This window comes from Bos grunniens, chromosome 7 (genome assembly GCF_055505025.1).
Source record: "Bos grunniens cultivar Pamir isolate PY7600 chromosome 7, Bosgru_T2T1.0, whole genome shotgun sequence".
In the NCBI taxonomy this organism is placed as follows: domain Eukaryota; kingdom Metazoa; phylum Chordata; class Mammalia; order Artiodactyla; family Bovidae; genus Bos; species Bos grunniens.
In genome coordinates this window covers 62,635,706-62,653,071 of record NC_141171.1, presented here as the reverse complement: position 1 = coordinate 62,653,071, position 17,366 = coordinate 62,635,706, and the positions used below count along the sequence as shown (strand labels likewise).

The 17,366-nt window shown below is 47.6% G+C and overlaps 2 protein-coding genes across 4 annotated transcripts in view; one reads left to right on the top strand and one right to left on the bottom strand.

The window, feature by feature from the left end:
• FAT2 (FAT atypical cadherin 2) overlaps nucleotides 1-6,405 on the top strand; it is a 98,971-nt gene extending 92,566 nt beyond the window's left edge. For all 3 annotated transcript variants that reach the window (XR_015167760.1, XM_086412513.1, XM_086412515.1), the window contains 3 exons: nucleotides 1,158-1,311; nucleotides 2,360-2,817; nucleotides 4,460-6,405. Coding sequence is in view for 2 of the 3 variants with exons in the window: in XM_086412513.1 (XP_086268639.1) it covers nucleotides 1,158-1,311; nucleotides 2,360-2,817; nucleotides 4,460-4,992 (1,145 nt within the window). In the remaining variant the exon portion in view is untranslated. The remainder of the gene's footprint in view (nucleotides 1-1,157; nucleotides 1,312-2,359; nucleotides 2,818-4,459) is intronic.
• The window catches only part of SLC36A1 (solute carrier family 36 member 1), an 88,280-nt gene that overhangs the window by 18,082 nt on the left and 52,832 nt on the right, over nucleotides 1-17,366 (bottom strand). The window lies entirely within an intron of this gene.

Sequence of the window (17,366 nt, the reverse complement as noted above, 5' to 3'; positions counted from 1 at the left end):
CAGCTGCTGCTGCTGCTGCTGCTGCTAAGTTGCTTCAGTCGTGTCCAACTCTGTGTGACCCCATAGATGGCAGCCCACCAGGCTCCCCCGTCTCTAGGGTTCTCCAGGCAAGAACACTGGAGTGGGTTGCCATTTCCTTCTCCAATGCATGAAAGTGATAAGTGAAAGTGAAGTCATTCAGTCGTGTCCAACCCTTTGTGATCCCATGGACTGCAGCCTACCAGGCTCCACCATCCATGGGATTTTTCCAGGCAAGAGTACTGGAGTGGGGTGCCATTGATGGAATCCCAATTTCTTACTCCTGCCTATGGCTCCTATGCACTGGACCCTTCACCTGCCAGCCCTCCTGCTCCCATTCTCCCCTCTGCTCCCTAGGCTCACCCCTGCCCTGACCCCTGGTGATATGTCATGCCCTCTCCTCTGAGTCTTTGCACACATTCTCCTTTGCTTAAAGCATCTTCCTCTCTTTTTGCCTGGCTAATTTTTACTCATCCTTCAGGTCTGAACTAAAATACCACCTCCTCCAAGAAACCTCCCCTGGTCCCTAGTTTAGGCTAGTTTCCTCCCCTAACACTTCCTTTCAATAAAACGAATTTTTATAATAATTACTAATATACTGATATGATATATAACTGTCTCAGTTTGACGACCCCCCCGCCCCCCCAAGTTTCCATTTGCTTGTGGTGTAACTCTGAGCCAATGTCATACATTCCCAGGCCTCACTTCCTGGCCAGCCATCAACTTCCACCTGTCCCCAGGTGCAAGGACAATAATAGTAACTAATGTTGACCATAACAGCAACCAATCTCAGAGCCAACGGGTGGGTCAGATGAGCTAATACATGAAGATGCTTAGAACAGTGACTACACTGAATAGCATTGTCCTGGATGACAGTGACGATACCCATTCATATCTGTTAGATGAATGTTCCCTGTAGGCTGTAAGTTGTTTGAGGGCAGGGATCAAGTCTTCTTGCCCAGCTGAGCACCACTGCCCAACACAGAGCACATGGCAGAGGGGAGCATTCAGTAGCCAAGTGTGGACCCTGGGATCTGCAAACACTCAAGGTCCCCCTCCATCCTGGGGGCTCAGTCCACCTGCAGTTGCTGGACCACGAGGCCAGTATGTCCTCTCGCCTCCCTGCCCTTTCCTCCCAGGATATATCTGCGTGTGCCACCCACAGTTTGCTGGGAGGCACTGCGAACAAAGAAAGGAGAACTGCACCTCGACTCCCTGCCTGGAAGGTGGAACTTGCATCTCCTCCCCCGAGGGAGCCCCCTGTATCTGCCCTCACCCCTACACAGGAGACAGGTAAGCACAGGAGAGGCCCCCGGCTGTGGGCTCCTCTCCCTGAGGTTGGCAGCACCTCTGCCCTCTGAGCCCTAAAGAGGCCAGTGGGCAGCCAGGGGCCAAGTAATCCAGTGACCTGGCCTCTTGGCCTTTTGCAGGGGTCAGGCCTCCTTCCTCCCACCACCTGCATCAAGAGCACCCTGGGAGGGGAGGTCCTAGCTATACAGACAGATCGCCCAAGCCCTCTGCTGAACCTAGTGGACTGGACTCACCAGGCTGGGGCCCAGGAATCTACCTCATACCAGCTCCTCAGGCATTTCCTGTCTTTGCTGAAGTCTGAAAATGCTCAAGTTCTTATTCTCTTGCTCTGGCCCCTGACTTTTCAGAAAGTGGCCCGGGGGCAATGATTCCCCTTGGGACAGGCTCCACTGTGGATTCATGCCCCACCACTACCTACCTGTACCTTATGTAATGCTGCCCTGGGGTTGCCAGGGAAGGAGAATCCCCCACGATAATCCTAGACACAAAGAGGCTTCTGGCAATTCACCGGTTTTACGAATTCCCAACTTGGAAACCTTTAAAAATCATGAGGGAGACTTATGAAAAATAAAAATTCCTGGAACAATTAAATTGGAATCTCCAAGGAAGGAGGCCTGGGATTCTATTTATAACACGCTCCCAAGGGACCCCCCATCCTGTTGTCAGGGTGTATGTAAGAGATCCAGTGGTGTGGTCCACCCACCCATTTTACAGGTGGGGAAACTGAGACCCAGAGAAGGAAAGGGCTTGTCCAAGAGTCTCCCATATGTTTATCTTAAAGTCCTTTCTCTCAGCACCCGGTCAGGGAGCTAAGATCCCACATGCCACGGGGCAACTAAACTCGAGGGCTGCAGCTACTAAGCCCGAGCGCTTCAGAGCCCGCCTGCTACAAGTAGAGAATCTGTGAATTGCAAAGAAAGATCCTGCATGCTGCAACTCAGACTCAATAAAGCCAAATAAATAATAAATTAAGAGGGGACATGGAAAGGCCTATATAGTGACTGGGTCCTCTACTTCTCTGTCCCTGCAGGTGTGAAATGGAGGCCAGGGGCTGCTCAGAAGGACACTGCCTCGTCACCCCTGAGATCACAAGGGGGGACTGGGGACAGCAGGAGATTCTGATCATCATAGTGGCCCTGCTGGTCATCGTCGTCATCTCCACGGTGCTTCTCTTCTACTGCCGCCGTTGCAAGTCACACAAGCCCGTGGCCATGGAGGACCCAGATCTCCTGGCCAGGAGTGTGGGTGTTGACACCCAAGCCATGCCTGCCATTGAGCTCAACCCCCTGAGCACCAGCTCCTGCAACAACCTGAACCAAACGGAGCCAGGCAAGACCTCGGCTCCAAATGAACTTGGCGCTTTTGGACCCAGCTCTAAGCAACGGCCCATGGTCTGCAGTGTTCCTCCCAGACTCCCGCCAGCCGCGGTCTCTTCCCACCCTGACAGTGAGGCCATCATTAAGAGGAGATGGTCTGGCGAGGAGATGGGTCAGTATAGCCACAGGCTGCTAGCCTCTGGGATTGATGGGACAGGGCAGTAAATGGAAACACTCCATTATCTGAGACATGAGTGTTTTCAGCCACCATCCAGTCCACGAAGGGATGTGGTCAAGGTCAGGGTGCACTGGATGTGACTTCATCCTCGGGGTTACATTCGCAGAGGTGTCCAGCCATCGGGAATTACCTTGAATGGACGGGGAAATCGGTGTCTTTCGGAATGTGGCACGACCCACGAGGCTTCCTCTCTAGTTTCAGTGCGAGACCTGCCTCCTCCTGAGGTGCGACGGGAAGGTGGGATCCCTTTCCAGACAAAGTAGGGGAATCGCCCCTCAGGTCGAGATCAGGAGGGGAGAAGGGGCTCAGATTAAGTTGTGCGGGAAAACTCGGTGTTCCTCTCAAGTGAGACCCGTGTGTCGGGGAACTTTTTGACTTGCATCAAGGCTGTCAAGTACAGTTTTGAATTTCAAGAAATTCGGTGCACTAGTGGGCTGGACCAGACTCCAGGCCTCTGGACTCAAGAGTCTATGCCTCGTTCCACTGAACTGTGATCCACTCCTCTAAATTCCAAGTCACTCCACAGGACTGACGTCCATGGCAGAAACCCACAGACCCTGGATAGGGGTGGGGAGGATCCATGGGGTTAAAAGGAAGCTTCTGTACATATTTACTTGGGTTTCCCTGATGGCTCAGCTGGTAAAGAATCCGCCTACAATGCAGGAGACCTGGGTTTGATCCCTGGGTTGGGAAGATTGCCTAGAGAAGGGAAAGGCTACCCACTCTAGTATTCTGGCCTGGAGAATTCCATGGACTGTATAGTTGATGGGGTTGCAAAGAGTCGGACACAACTGAGTGACTTTAACTCACTTACATGTATATTTACACTTTTCTGGAAAGGGAGAGAGAGAGGCAGTTGTCTAGTTGGCTGGCCACGTCTAGAGGTACAGCAGCCTTGAGCCAGACCTGGCTCACTCCAAGGAGGGATCTTCACCCTCCTCTCATTTTCAGCTCAACAGGAGGTGAATTTGTAAAGTACTTTATGTTTCTAGGCTTACTTACTAATAGTTCAACAGTTATTGGCATGAACTATCTGCCATTAGGGTAACTGGGACCCATATAGACACAGTGACTTGTAACTCTCCCAGCTCTTCAGGACCAGGGATAGAGGCAGGTCCAAGGATGCCTGATCACCAAGCTTCCAAGCCACGTCTCATGTAATCACTCCCTGTAATAGACACCACCACATCTCCTAGTCCAAAAGACATGTTTGTTTCCCTCAATTAAGGAGACAAAACTCACCAGTAGGATTTTGATGGAGCTGCTGTCTCCAGGAATGGGAGTTGGCTGCATGGAGCCCTTCAGATTCTTCCCTTATCCCACTGACCTTTGAAGCAGTGGCACAGATTTGCAAAATGGGCTGGCTTTGAGTTAAACCTCTGGCTTTCAACTTGGCCCCACTGGATTCTAGATATTAATTTAAGCTGCCAGAGACAACACACACAGATGGGCCACATGCCCACTGACTCCTTGGCTCCTCTCTGCCACGCGCTAAGTCATGTACATTAGCTCTAAGGCCAGCTGGAACCTTCACCAGGGAAACTCAGAGCTCACTCTATCATGTGTTCCCTTTCAGTGTACCCAGGCGGAGCCACGGTCTGGCCCCCAACGTACTCCAGGAAGGAACGCTGGGAATACCCCCACTCCGAAGTCACCCCTGGCCCAGCGCCACCGTCGCCTCACTGCCATCAGAATCCAGCCGTGATGCCAGACCCCAGTGGCCTCTACGGGGGTTTCCCCTTCCCACTGGAGCTGGAAAACAAGCGAGCACCTCTCCCACCCCGTTACAGCAACCAGAACCTGGAAGATCTGATTCCCCCGCGGCCCCCCAGTCCCCGGGAGCACCTGCCGGCTCCCTGTCTCAACGAGTACACGGCCATCAGCTACTACCACTCGCAGTTCCGGCAGGGAGGGGGAGGGCCCTGCCTGGCAGAAGGGGGCTACAAGGGGGTGAGCATGCGCCTCAGCCGGGCCGGGCCCTCTTATGCCGACTGTGAGGTGGGGGGTGGGCACCCCCTGGGCCGGGGCCAGCCCCAGGCCCCCCCCAACTATGAGGGCTCTGACATGGTGGAGAGTGATTATGGGAGCTGTGAGGAGGTCATGTTCTAGCTATCCTCAGAGGGAGGCAGGCAGGAGGCTGAGGACCCGACACCTCCCCCCCAACTGGTGGGGAATGAATTGAGCATGGCTGGGAAAGAGGGAGGGAAGCCCCCATACCCAGTCCAAGCTGCCAAATCTTGAAATGTGCTCTTGCAGACCCCAGCTGCTCCCTGAGGATGGAGGGAAGCTGAGGGTAGAGCTCTAGACACAGCGCACCAGGGCCCCCCGCAGAAAGGGGGTGCCCAGAGCCGTTACCCTGGAAACCCAGGAAAAACTGACTCCTGGGATAGGCAAGAGGCAGTGGGCCCCTCTGATGGTCCCCAGGGATTCAGAGCCTGAACTAGTGGGCCGACCCTGATGGGCACACTCTTAGACCTGCCCACAGCTGCGCTCTGCAGGCCATGGCGGGCCTGTGCCTCATAGGCAAGCACCACATCTGCTGTAGAGACAAGGTCCAAGGTCACAAACCCTGCGGGGCAACAGGGGCTCTGCAAGGGGCTGAGAGGTGAGCAGCAGGTGAACAGCTACCACATGTCACCTGTGCACCCTGCCTGCCAGGCATCGGAGGTAAGATGATGAACCTCGATGACGAAGGTTCCCCAGGGGCATCATTTGGCCTCAGTCTCCTGGTGGTCCCACTCCTCTAATCTAACTCCAAGCACCTTGTCTGTCCTTTTCTAAGTCATGTGACTTTCTACCAGCCAGGGTTTGCCAGGATCTGTGCAGCCCTGAACCATCTTTGTTAAAGAATTCAGACCTCATGAAACTCTGGGCTCTTCAGCCCAAGTTTCGCAAGCACTTTGGGCCAAAGGCAAGAAGGGCACGATTCTTCATTTTTGAAATAATTCTTAGGCACTTTTCAACCTTGCTGTCTGGATGAGCTGCCCCATAGGGACTCAATGTCCTCCCTAGACACAAGGAAGTCAACTCCTGCGCAGGGAAGGGTGGCAGCAGGGAGTCAGACACCAGGAGGGTCCTCTCCTGCCCCTCTGTCTCAGAGACCTGCCAGTCCAAGGATTACCTGCAGTGACTCAACCCTATGCATGGAGGGTCAGTATGGGTGCATGTCTGCACACATGGGAGTCCATGTATAGTACATGTGCACACATGTGCAGAATGTATGTAGCCAGGAGTGGGAGGGCCCAGAGGCTTCTGGTGGCCTGGCCACTCCTTCCTCTGCCACTCTGGTCCACTGCTTTTTCATGTGTGTTGTTTGGGAGACAAAAGTAAAAAGGAAGAGAAATGGTGACTCTTACCCACAAGGCTGCTGCTTACAGCTAGAGGGAGCTGTGTGGGTGAGAGGGTGTCTGTGTGTGTGGTTCACGGCTGTGCGGGCGACTGTGAGAGTGAGTGATGGGGTGCCTGGTTTCATTGCTCATCTGTTGTTGTTTTTTAACAATAAAATATCTTTTTTTACTGTTATTTTCTTTGTCACCTAGGCTGTTTGGGATTGGGTCAGGGGAAGGTCACAGGGGTCTACTGGCTATTCCAAGCTAAGGTTCATGGAGTCTGGGGGTTGGAAGGGACCCCACAGGTCACTAAGCACCATGATTCCCTTGAAAACCGGCTAACCTGCAGATCCCTGAGTTCCACCCACACATACAAAATCAGAACCTCTAGGGGTGGGGCCTAGGACACTGGAAAACCGCCTCTAGTTCTGACACAGCGGGGCACAGTGAGAGGACAAGTCTGCTAAGGAGCGAATGAATGAAAGGCCCAGGACAAGACTTCAGGACTGCTGACCTCTGGCCAGCACCCTTGGCAGCACAGAGCAGTGGCCAGGCTGAGGGGACTTACATCACAGGTCTTGGGAGGCCAGTCCCCTGCTGCCCAGAGTGACCTGTGGCCACAGCTCCACAGCTCACCTTGAGGCCCAGCTGGATGTGAATGTCACCAGGCAACCTGGTCCGTGCAGGCCTTGCCGGTCCATCACTGAGACTGGAGGGTCTAGTCCCTGCTGCCCAGCTCCCAGTGCAGGTAAGCAGAGAAGGCATGCACATGGGTGGTACCACAGCAGACAGTGGCTCAGGGGTCCAATGGGCTCGGTTCCAAACCGGCTCTGCCGCACCATAACGTGGCCTCAGGCAGGTACGACCGGGCCTCTCACTGGTCAGTAAAATGAAGAGTAAGTAATACCCCTATTCTGAGAGATAAGTTCAAAGAGCTGATAGCAGCATAAACAATAAATGGTGACCCTTATGCTAGGGAACAATACCAGGTATAGTATGCAGATAGGATTAGCTTATCAGAACGGTGCAGGAAACCACAAAGAATCTAGTCCAGTGGCGCCCAAATTTCTGTTGCTTTTTGATTTTCATTTTATGATTTTGATCCTGATAAAATGATACCTGTTCTATTGTTTACTTAATATTTTTCTTTTAGTGTATTTAGATTTTTAAAACTATTTTTATTCACCTTCAAAGGATAGGGCTTCCCTTGTGGCTCAGCTGGTAAAGAATCCACCTGCAATGTGGGAGACCTGGGTTCGATCCCTGGGTTGGGAAGATTCCCTGGAGAAGGGAAATGCTACCCACTCCAGTATTCTGGCCTGGAGAATTCCATGGACTGTATAGAGCACGGGGCGCAAAGAGCTGGACATGACTGAGGGGCTTTCATTTTCACTTTCGGACTTCCCTGGTAGTTCAGCCGATAAGAAGTCTGCCTGCAATGCCGGCGACCTGGGTTCAATCCCTAGGGTAGGAAGATCCCCGTGGAGAAGGAAATGGCAATCCACTCCGGTATTCTTGCCTGGAAAATCCCATGGACAGAGGAGTCTGGCAGGCTACAGTTCATGGGGTCTCAAAGAATGGGACACAACTGAGCAATTTCACTTCTCACTCTCTAAAAGGATAATATCCATAGATGAAAACAAGTAAAAGTTACTAATTTTTCTAGCGCCACATGAAAACACATGAACATTCCGGTTTTCAAAATGACTGTCCAGGGTCCCCTAAATCACCTCTGGGAAACACAGATCCAGTTCGTCATCATTCCCAATGCTCCTCACCCTGAGGCCTGCAGAGGAGAAGGCGTGGATCTGAAGTCCCACAGGTAGCACTTCACAGTAGTGAGACCATATTCAGGTCTGATCCCAGACTGGGGGTCTCCCTAGAAAACTCCCTGCTCTTCTCATAAATGCAGAGCCTTTCTCTAGCCAGCCCACTTCTCTCCCCACCAGGTCCCTCCTTCCCTTTGTCTCCTGCACCTGCACATTTGCAGATCAGCCACTAGAGGGCTCTTTGGGATCAAGATATAGAGCTGTGGCAGCCCCAAATGTTTCTCAGGGAAATCCTCAAGCCACTGGGGTTCTGTCTCAAAATGTCCTGAGTCTGACACAGCGAGACAGTGGCATAGAAAGGCAGAGACCCAGGCAAAACCCACCTGACTTGACCCAGGTGAAAACACAGTTCACCACAATCATCCTCAGCATCACTTCTTACTGGCACTTGCTATATGACAGGTGTTGTGCAAACGCTTGGCATGTCTTATCTCATTTAATCCTCATCATGGTGTGATGAGCTTTATTTTTTTGGGCTCCAAAATCACTGTGGATGGTGACTGCAGCCATGAAATTAAAAGACGCTTGCTCCTTGGAAGAAAAGCTACTGACAAACCTAGACAGTGTATTAAAAAGCAGAATCAGTTTGCTGACAAAATTCTGTCCAGTTAAAACTACAATTTTTCCTGTAGTCATGTACAGATGTGAAATGGGATCATAAAGAAGGCTGAGCGCTGAAGAATTGATGCTTTCAAACTGTGGTGCTGGAGAAGATTCTTGAGAGTCCCTTAGACTGCAAGATCAGATCAGCCAATCCTAAAGGAAATCAAGCCTGAATATACACTGGAAGGACTGATGCCGACGCTTCCACCTGATGCGAAGAGCCAACTCACTGGTAAAGACCCTGAAGCTGGGAAAGATTGAAGGCAGGAGGAGAAGGGGACGACAGAGGATGAGATGGTTGGATAGCATCATCAACTCAATGAACATGAGTTTGAGCAAACTCCGGGAGATGGTGAAGGACTGGGAAGCCTGGCGTGCTGCAATCCATGGGGTCGCAGAGTTGACATGACTGAGCGACTGAACAACAGCAACAACAAGGCTTGTGGTGTGAATACTGTCATCTCTGTTTTATAGATGGAGGAAAAGAAGAACACAAATTAAGTGGCTTGGGACTTCCCTGGTGGTCCAGTGCCTAAGACTTCACACCCCTCAATGCAGGGGACGTGGGTTCTATCCAGGGAACTAGTTCTCGAGTGCTGCAAGCAAGAGTTCGCATGCTGCAACTAAATATCCTGAGTGCTGAAACTAAAGCCTGGCGCAGCCAAATAAATAAATAAAGATTTTTGAAAAAGTAAAGACAAAAGACTATTTACAATATTTACATTTTTAAAAAGAACAAGAAGTTAAGTGGCTTGTAACTTATGGCAGTGACTTCAAGTGGAGTCTCCCAGTTCATGAGTGCTAGGGTCAGGATTCAATCCAGGGATGCCTGACTCCAGAACTATGCCTTATATTTGAGTTTTTGAAACTAATCATAAATACGGGACATCAGAAGATTAAGGAACAGGAGCAACTAGGACTGAGAGGGCTTAGTCCAATGAGCCAACTAAGTTCAGAGACCAAGAATGTCACTATAATTCTAGGTGGTATTAACAGCTGGAGTCTCTGGGTTTGGGGACGTAGAGTCTGCTCAGTCCCCCAGGGTTCAACTTAGGCCACCCTGGTAATCCTGTATCCAGTTCCGAGGCTGGGCCTTAAGAGTGACACAGCAATCTTGGGCACGGCTAGAGGAGGGCAGCCAGGAAGGGGTTGGGGAGGACTCAGAACCATGTTCCAGGAGGAGGGGCAGCTGGAACCCACCAGGACCTATGGCAAGGGAATTGTGAGACTGCTCCTTGCAAGGGCAGCCTGCACTGCCACACCATCACATGGCGTTTCTCAAGGCCTCACGGAGAAGCATCTTCCAGGAATAAGAGCAGTGTTTTGGAGGGACACACATGACATCTTGGGGGAAGAGCAGCAAAAAGTGAGTGTCTGGGGGTAAAGACAGGCAGGCAGAGCCAGACTACCGTTTTGTGGACTGAAGATTAGAGATTATTGGTGGGGGGATTGGTTTCAGTTTCACCCAGCACTCACCAGTTCCTAACAGGCCACAGACCCGTACGTACAACAGGGGCAGGGGACCCCTGTTCTAGAGAGCAGCAGCCATCACAACTGGGTATTAAAGTTGAGCTTCAGGTTCAGCACAGGGAGAAGGACTGGCTGGGCTAAGAGAACAGCACAAAGGGAAGGCCTGAAGGTTTAAAGTATTTCAGCACTGGGGGGAGTTCTGATGGGTGGGGGTGGAGGGACAGTGGAGCCCAGGGTGGGGAGAACAGCCTGGGGTGGGAACGTGGGAGGAGTTAGGTGCACAGATAGGGGTCTGGAGACACACTGTGTCCACCGAGGGATGCGAGGGGAGGAGTGACAGAATCAGGTGGCAGGGCAGTGGATCCAAGGGCCAAAGACATGAGGTCTAGAATCAGACAGACCTGGCTCCACCATTTAGAAACGTGAGATCTTAGGGACTTCCCCAGTGGTCCAGTGGTTAGGACTCCACGCTCCCACTGCAGGGGCATGGGTCTGATCCCTGGTCGGGGGACTAAGATCCTCCATACCCTGTGGTGTGGCCAAAAATGATAATAATTCTGGATTTTTCAAATCTCCTGCAATTGTATTATCATACTTGCATAATTTAAAAAATTAAAATAATAATAATAATAGAAAATGTGTTATCTTGGGCATCATTTAAGCTGTTATGCTTTAGTTTGAAAAGCAGGGATATTAGCAGCACCTTACCTCTCTGGGTCTGAGGACAGAATATAGGTAAAGTGCTTAGCATGGTTGGCACAGTAAATGCTTAGAAGACGTTAATATGTTATCATTGCTATTAAAAAGCAGATCCTATTGTAGTATCCATGATCACACATCTTTGTTTCACAGCCAAGACACAAGGACATCTCCCCAGTTAGGGGTAGGTAGAGGCTAAGTACGTTAAAGCAGCAGTTCTTGAGAGGGTGGTGATTTCCAAACAACCCCTCACACTCAACACACACACACAAACAACACACAGAGAAGTCTGACCATGTCTGGAGGCACTTTGGGTTGTTATGACTGGCAGGATGCAGGTGGCATCCAGTAGTAGACCAGAGATGTTGATAAAAATCCTACAGTGCACAAGACGGTCTCAACAGCAAAGAATAATCCAGCCCAAAGTGTACACGGTATCAAGGCTGAGAAGCTCTGTCCTGAGGAAATATATGTGGTCTTTAAGTAGCACATAGCAGCTGGGAACTGGCAAAAGCACACTTATGCCAAAAATTATAGTTGTAGCACATGGTTTTGCTCATTTATAAAAAGGCACCATTCTGGATTCTACATTTGTCAGAGTAAATATCAATATCAGGGTGAATAAAAAGCAATCCAAATATATATACACACATGTATACATATGTGTGTGCACCTATGTGTATACATATATGTATGTACACGTGTGTGTGTGTGTGTGTATATATATATATATATATACCTAAAATAATATACCATATACCATGACCAAGTGGGACTTATTCCAGGTAAGCTAGGTTGGTTAACTATTCAAAGATGATCCATTTTAATCCATCATATCAACAGGCAAAAAAGAAAAATTTTAATGTCATAGCAATTGATGCAGAAAAGGCATTCAACAAAATTAAGCCATTCATGATTTCAAGAAAATCTCTCGGTACAGGAATACAGGGGAACTTCTATAAAGTCCTGTAGTTGGTATCATATGTAAAGGTGAAAGACTGAAAGCTTTCCCTGTAAGACCAGGAAAAAGGTTAGAATGTTCACTGGGACCACTCTTTTCTAATATAGGGGCTTCTCAAGTGGCACTAGTGGTAAAGAAGCCTCCTGTCAGTACAGGAGATGTGGGTTTGATCCCTGGGTTGGAAAGATCTCCTGGAAGAGGGCATGCCAACCTACTCCAGTGTTCTTGCCTGGAGGATCCCCATAGACAGAGGAGCCTGGCAGGCTACAGTCCATGGGGTCAGAAAGAGTCAGACACAACTGAAGTGACTTAGCACGCATGCATTGAAAGTTCTGGCCAGTGCAGTAAGACAAAAGAAAAAAAGAGAAAAAAAGGTATACAGATTGGAAAAGAAGTACAACTACTATTTGCAGACAACATGAACATCTGCATAGAAAATCCCAAGAATCTTACCAAAAACTCATAAAACTACAAAGTAAGGGCAGAAACATCACAAGACAGAATAATACTCATAAATGAATTTCATTTTTATATAATACAGATGTATGTGTGGAAACTGAAATAAAAAACACAGTACCACTTAACACTGCTCCAAAGAAAATTAAATAAATCTAACAAAACATTTATAAGATCTGGTAAATGGCTAAAATAGAAAATAACAACACCACCAAATGCTGGCAAAGATGCAAAAAAAAAAAAAAAAAAAAGCTAGATCATTCATATACTGCTGATGGAAAGGTAACATGGTACAGTCACTCTATAAACTCGTTTGGAAGATTCTTTTAAAACTAAAAACAGGCTTTCCATATAACCCAGCAATTGCACTTCTGACATACATCACAGAGAAATAAAAACTTTTTTTCACAAAGAAACTTATACATAAATATTCACAGTAGCTTTATTTGTAAGAGCCAGACCTGGAAACTATGCAAATTTCCTTCAATAGGTAAATTGATAAACAACCTGTGGTATGTCCATACCACGGAAGACTACTCAACAATGACGAGGGACAACCGATTCATACATGCACCAACTTGAATGATCCTCAAGGAAATTACACTGAGTGAAAGAAGTCAAACTCACAAGGATACATAGAATATAATTACATTTATAGAACATTCTTTAAATAATATAATGACAGAGATGACGAACAAACAGATTAGTCATTACCAGGGGATAGCATATGTTGGTAAGGTTCAGGATGTGGATGTGTCTACGAAGGTGTCAGGTGAGTGTATATTCCTCAGTTCTGTCTCGTCACAACAAAGATTTGGAGTGACGGACATTAAAGCCCTTGGCTCGTCACAGCTCTCAGGTCTTGGACAGACCGTGTAATAGCTCTCAGACAAATCAGTGTTACAGCTCCATGTTACAGCTCTATTTTATTTAGAAAATAGCAGGAGAATCCATCCTTGAGGCTTGAGGGCATGCCAACCCAAAGATGAGAAGAGAGTGGGGGAGCGCACCAGCGTGCAGGAAAGATAGAGAGAGAGCACTTTGGCTCCTCTTATTATATGTTTCTTCCTCCCCCTGGGCCTGCCCTATGTAAAGTGGGCTAGCCAGGGGTGCTATTTGTTCTACCTGAGGTCCTCATTCCGGTCCTTGGACCTTCCTTGGACCTTTCTTTGTTCTATTTTCACGGGCTTTTCCCTTCCTTGTCTTTTAGCCACAGCCATTTTGGACTCCTGTTTCCTATTCTAACTACCTAGCCAAAGGGTAGCATGAAGGGGTCTTGTGGTAAAGGTACCGTTAAGCACCATGACCGTGGTGGAAAAAGCCACACGTGACTAAAACTGTTTAGCCACACACACACACGTACACAAGCATGCACACACACACAAATGAGTGCATTATAAATGGAGACACAAGAATGAGCTCCATGGATTGTGTCAATGTCAACTTCCTGGTTGTCATAATGTACTATTGAAGGAGGAAACAGACAGGCTCTATCTTGAAAGCAGGACTCCATCTTGGGCCGGACTGTGGACTTTGAGCTATATGCCCAGTATCTATGGATACGACATACCTACTGGAAAACCAGGACCCCCGGAAGGAAGAGCCCCAGAGCTCTCCATCGCCTAAAAGAATACCCTAATTATCTGTGTGACCGAATAGAATCATACATTCTATTATGCTTATTGGGGAATGACCACAAGCCTATTGATAATTGTCCAGTGTTAACTACCTGGGTTTAAGGCACATGAATCACAGGTTGACTTTGATTGTATCTTTCTTTTTCCTTTGTTCAGACTAGTTTCAGGGAATTTGAGGAGGTAGGTTTGGGCACGTACGCTTAGGGTATATAAAGTTTTCACAAAAACTGGTCAGGGTCCTTAGCTAAGAGGAGACTCTGCCTTGGGCCCGCCAGTGTAATAAACTGCACTCCACTCTCTGCATTGTCCTTCTGAGTGAGTTTGTTTCCCAGAACGCGTGGCTACAACTCTATAGTCTTGCAAGCTGTCAACATGGGAGAGATGGGGTGAAGGGTGCACTGGATTCCCCTATATATTTCTTTGTACCTTTCTGTGAACCTATAATCACTTCAAAATAAAAAGTTTAATCTTTTTAAAGACCAAAGTTCTAAAAATATTTTTAAATTTACTTTTATTTATTTGACTGTGCTGAGCCTTAGTTGTGGCAGGCAGACGCTCAGCTGCAGCAGGTGGGATCTAGTTCCCTGACCAGGGATCAAAGCTGGGCCCCTGCACTGGGAGCTCGAAGTCATGGCCACTGGACCACTAGGGAAGTCCCTAAAGACCAAATTTTAAAAGAAGAAAATTATTTGAATAAATACTCCATTCAAGAAGGTAGACCAGGGAACCAGGGAACTAAGGAATCAGGGAACCAAGCAAAAAAGGAAAATGGTCAACTCGATGAAGAGGAAGGTGAAGGAGGAGAAGAGGAGATGATGAAGATGCTGGTTACATCAAGTAATGAAACCAAGAAACGGAAAGCAGGTTTGTGACTGCTGCTAGGGAATGAACTACGAATGTGCACTACAACATGGATGGATTTTGACAGCATTATATAAAATGAAAGAAGCCAGAAAGGTCACGTATTGTTTGGTTCCATTTATATAAAGTATCCAGAATAGGAAAGTCCCATAGAGACAGAAAGCAGATTAGTAGTTGCCAGGGATAGGAGGAAGCAGTGTTTAATCACATTTTCTATTTTCTGCACTTTATGATGCTTTGACTTCTTGGGGTCTTTGTGGACCCAGAGACCGATTGCCCCTCCCAGAGTCAGCTGATTTCTAGAGACAGCAAACAGCCTGCCTGAGGACATCCCTTTGATATGCAAATCAACCAATCCAGAGTGCAATTCCCAACCCAACTCATCTTATCAGTATGGAACACAGTCCCCACCCTAAATCACTCCAGGAGTTATGGACAACTAGAGACCACCTTTACAGCCCAGGCTGCTCAAAGTGTTTACCTACCTAACCTCAAATTTGCTCATTTGATGTTAACCCTGCCCTGCCTCGCCTTTCCCACAAAAATCACCCTAAAGGCTCCCACGCACGCCTCTGTTTCTCTTCTGCCTCCTGATCACCCCTGGCACTTTTCTGTGTGGCTCTGCCTCCTGTTTCCATGGATCTGTGAGTATAAAAACTTCATCCTGAAACTTTCCTGGTGGCCCAGTGGTTAAGACTCTGCACTTCCAATGCAGGGGGCACAGGTTTGATCCCTGGTCAGGGAACTAAAGTCCCTGACCATGCAGCCAAAAAATAAATAAACAAAATTTAAAAACTATCCTTCATGACAGTCCTGTTTCTGTGTACCTTACCATATCTAAGCAAAAAAATCCCATGTACATTTTAATTTTTTAAATTTATTTAATTGGAGGCTAATTACTTTACAATATTGTAGTGGTTTTTGCCATACATTGACATGAATCAGCCATGGGTGCACATGTGTCCCCCATCCTGAACGCCCATCCCACCTCCCTCCCCATTCCATCCCTCAGGGTCGTCCTAGTGCACTGGCCCTGAGCGCCCTGTCTCATGCATCAAACCTGGACTGGCGATCTGTTTCACATATAGTAATATATATGTTTCAACGCTGTTCTCTCAAATCATCCCACCCTCGCCTTCTCCCACAGAGTCCAAAAGTGTGTTATCTCTGTGTCTCTTTTGCTGTCTCACATCATTCTCACCATGTGAGACATGGTCATCGTTACCATCTTTCTAAATTCCACATATATGCATTAATATACTGTATTGGTGTTTTCCTGACTTACTTCACTCTGTATAATAGACTCCAGTTTCATCCACTTCATTAGACCTGATTCAAATGTATTCTTTTTAATAGCTGAGTAATATCCCATTGTGTATATGTACCACAGCTTTCTTATCCATTTGTCTGCTGATGGACATGTAGGTTGCTTCCATGTCCTGGCTATTGTAAACAGTGCTGCAGTGAACATTGGGGTACACGTGTCTCTTTCAATTCTGGTTTCCTCAGGGTGTATGCGCAGCAATGGGATTGCTGGGTGGTATGGCAGTTCTCAGAGAAGGCAATAGCACCCCGCTCCAGTGTTCTTGCCTGGAGAATCCCAGGGATGGGGGAGCCTGGTGGGCTGCCGTCCGTGGGGTCGCACAAAGTCGGACACGACTAAAGCGACTTAGCGGCAGCAGCAGCAGCAGCATGGCAGTTCTATTTCCAGTTTTTTAAGGAATCTCCACATTGTTATCCATAGTGGCTGTACTAATTTGCATTCCCACCAACAGTGTAAGAGGGTTCCCCTTTCTCTGCACCCTCTCCAGGATTTACTGTTTGTAGACTTTTTGATGACAGCCATTCTGACCTATGTACATTTTTAAATGGCATGCAGGGATGGGATAGAAAGTGTTTAAAGCGTATATGGTTGCCATTTGGGGTGATAAAAATATTCTGGAGTTAGGTACTAGTAATAGCTGCACAACACTGTGAATGTGCTAATTGTCTCTAATGGTAAATTTTATTCTGTATTTCTGCATTTTGCATTTCCACATAGACAATCATGTTGTTTATGAATAAAAAGTTTTAATTAAAAAAAAAAAAGACCAATAGCAAAAAGACCTAGAAAAAGATGCACATCAGTAGTGATTAGGCAAATGCAAATTAAAATCACAATGAGGTACCACTACACACCCATTAAGATGGGTAAAACTGAAAAAACTGCAATATGAAGTATTGGGAGGAATGAGGAGCAAGTGGAACTTCCATAAATTGTTGGTAAGAATCCAAAATGGTATAGCCACTTTGGAAAACAAATTTCCAATTTCTTATAAAGTTGATATACACTGAATCATACAACCTCACAATTACACTCCAAGGTTTTTACCAAAGAGTAATAAATACAAATAGGAAAAGGAGTATGTCAAGGCTATATATTGTCATCCTGCTTATTTAACTTATATGCAGAGTACATCATGAGAAACACTGGGCTGGAAGAAGCACAAGCTGGAATCAAGATTGCCGGGAGAAATATCAATAACCTCAGATATGCAGATGACACCACCCTTATGGCAGAAAGTGAAGAACTAAAGAGTCTCTTGATGAAAGTGAAAGAGGAGAGTGAAAAACTTGGCTTAAAGCTCAACATTCAGAA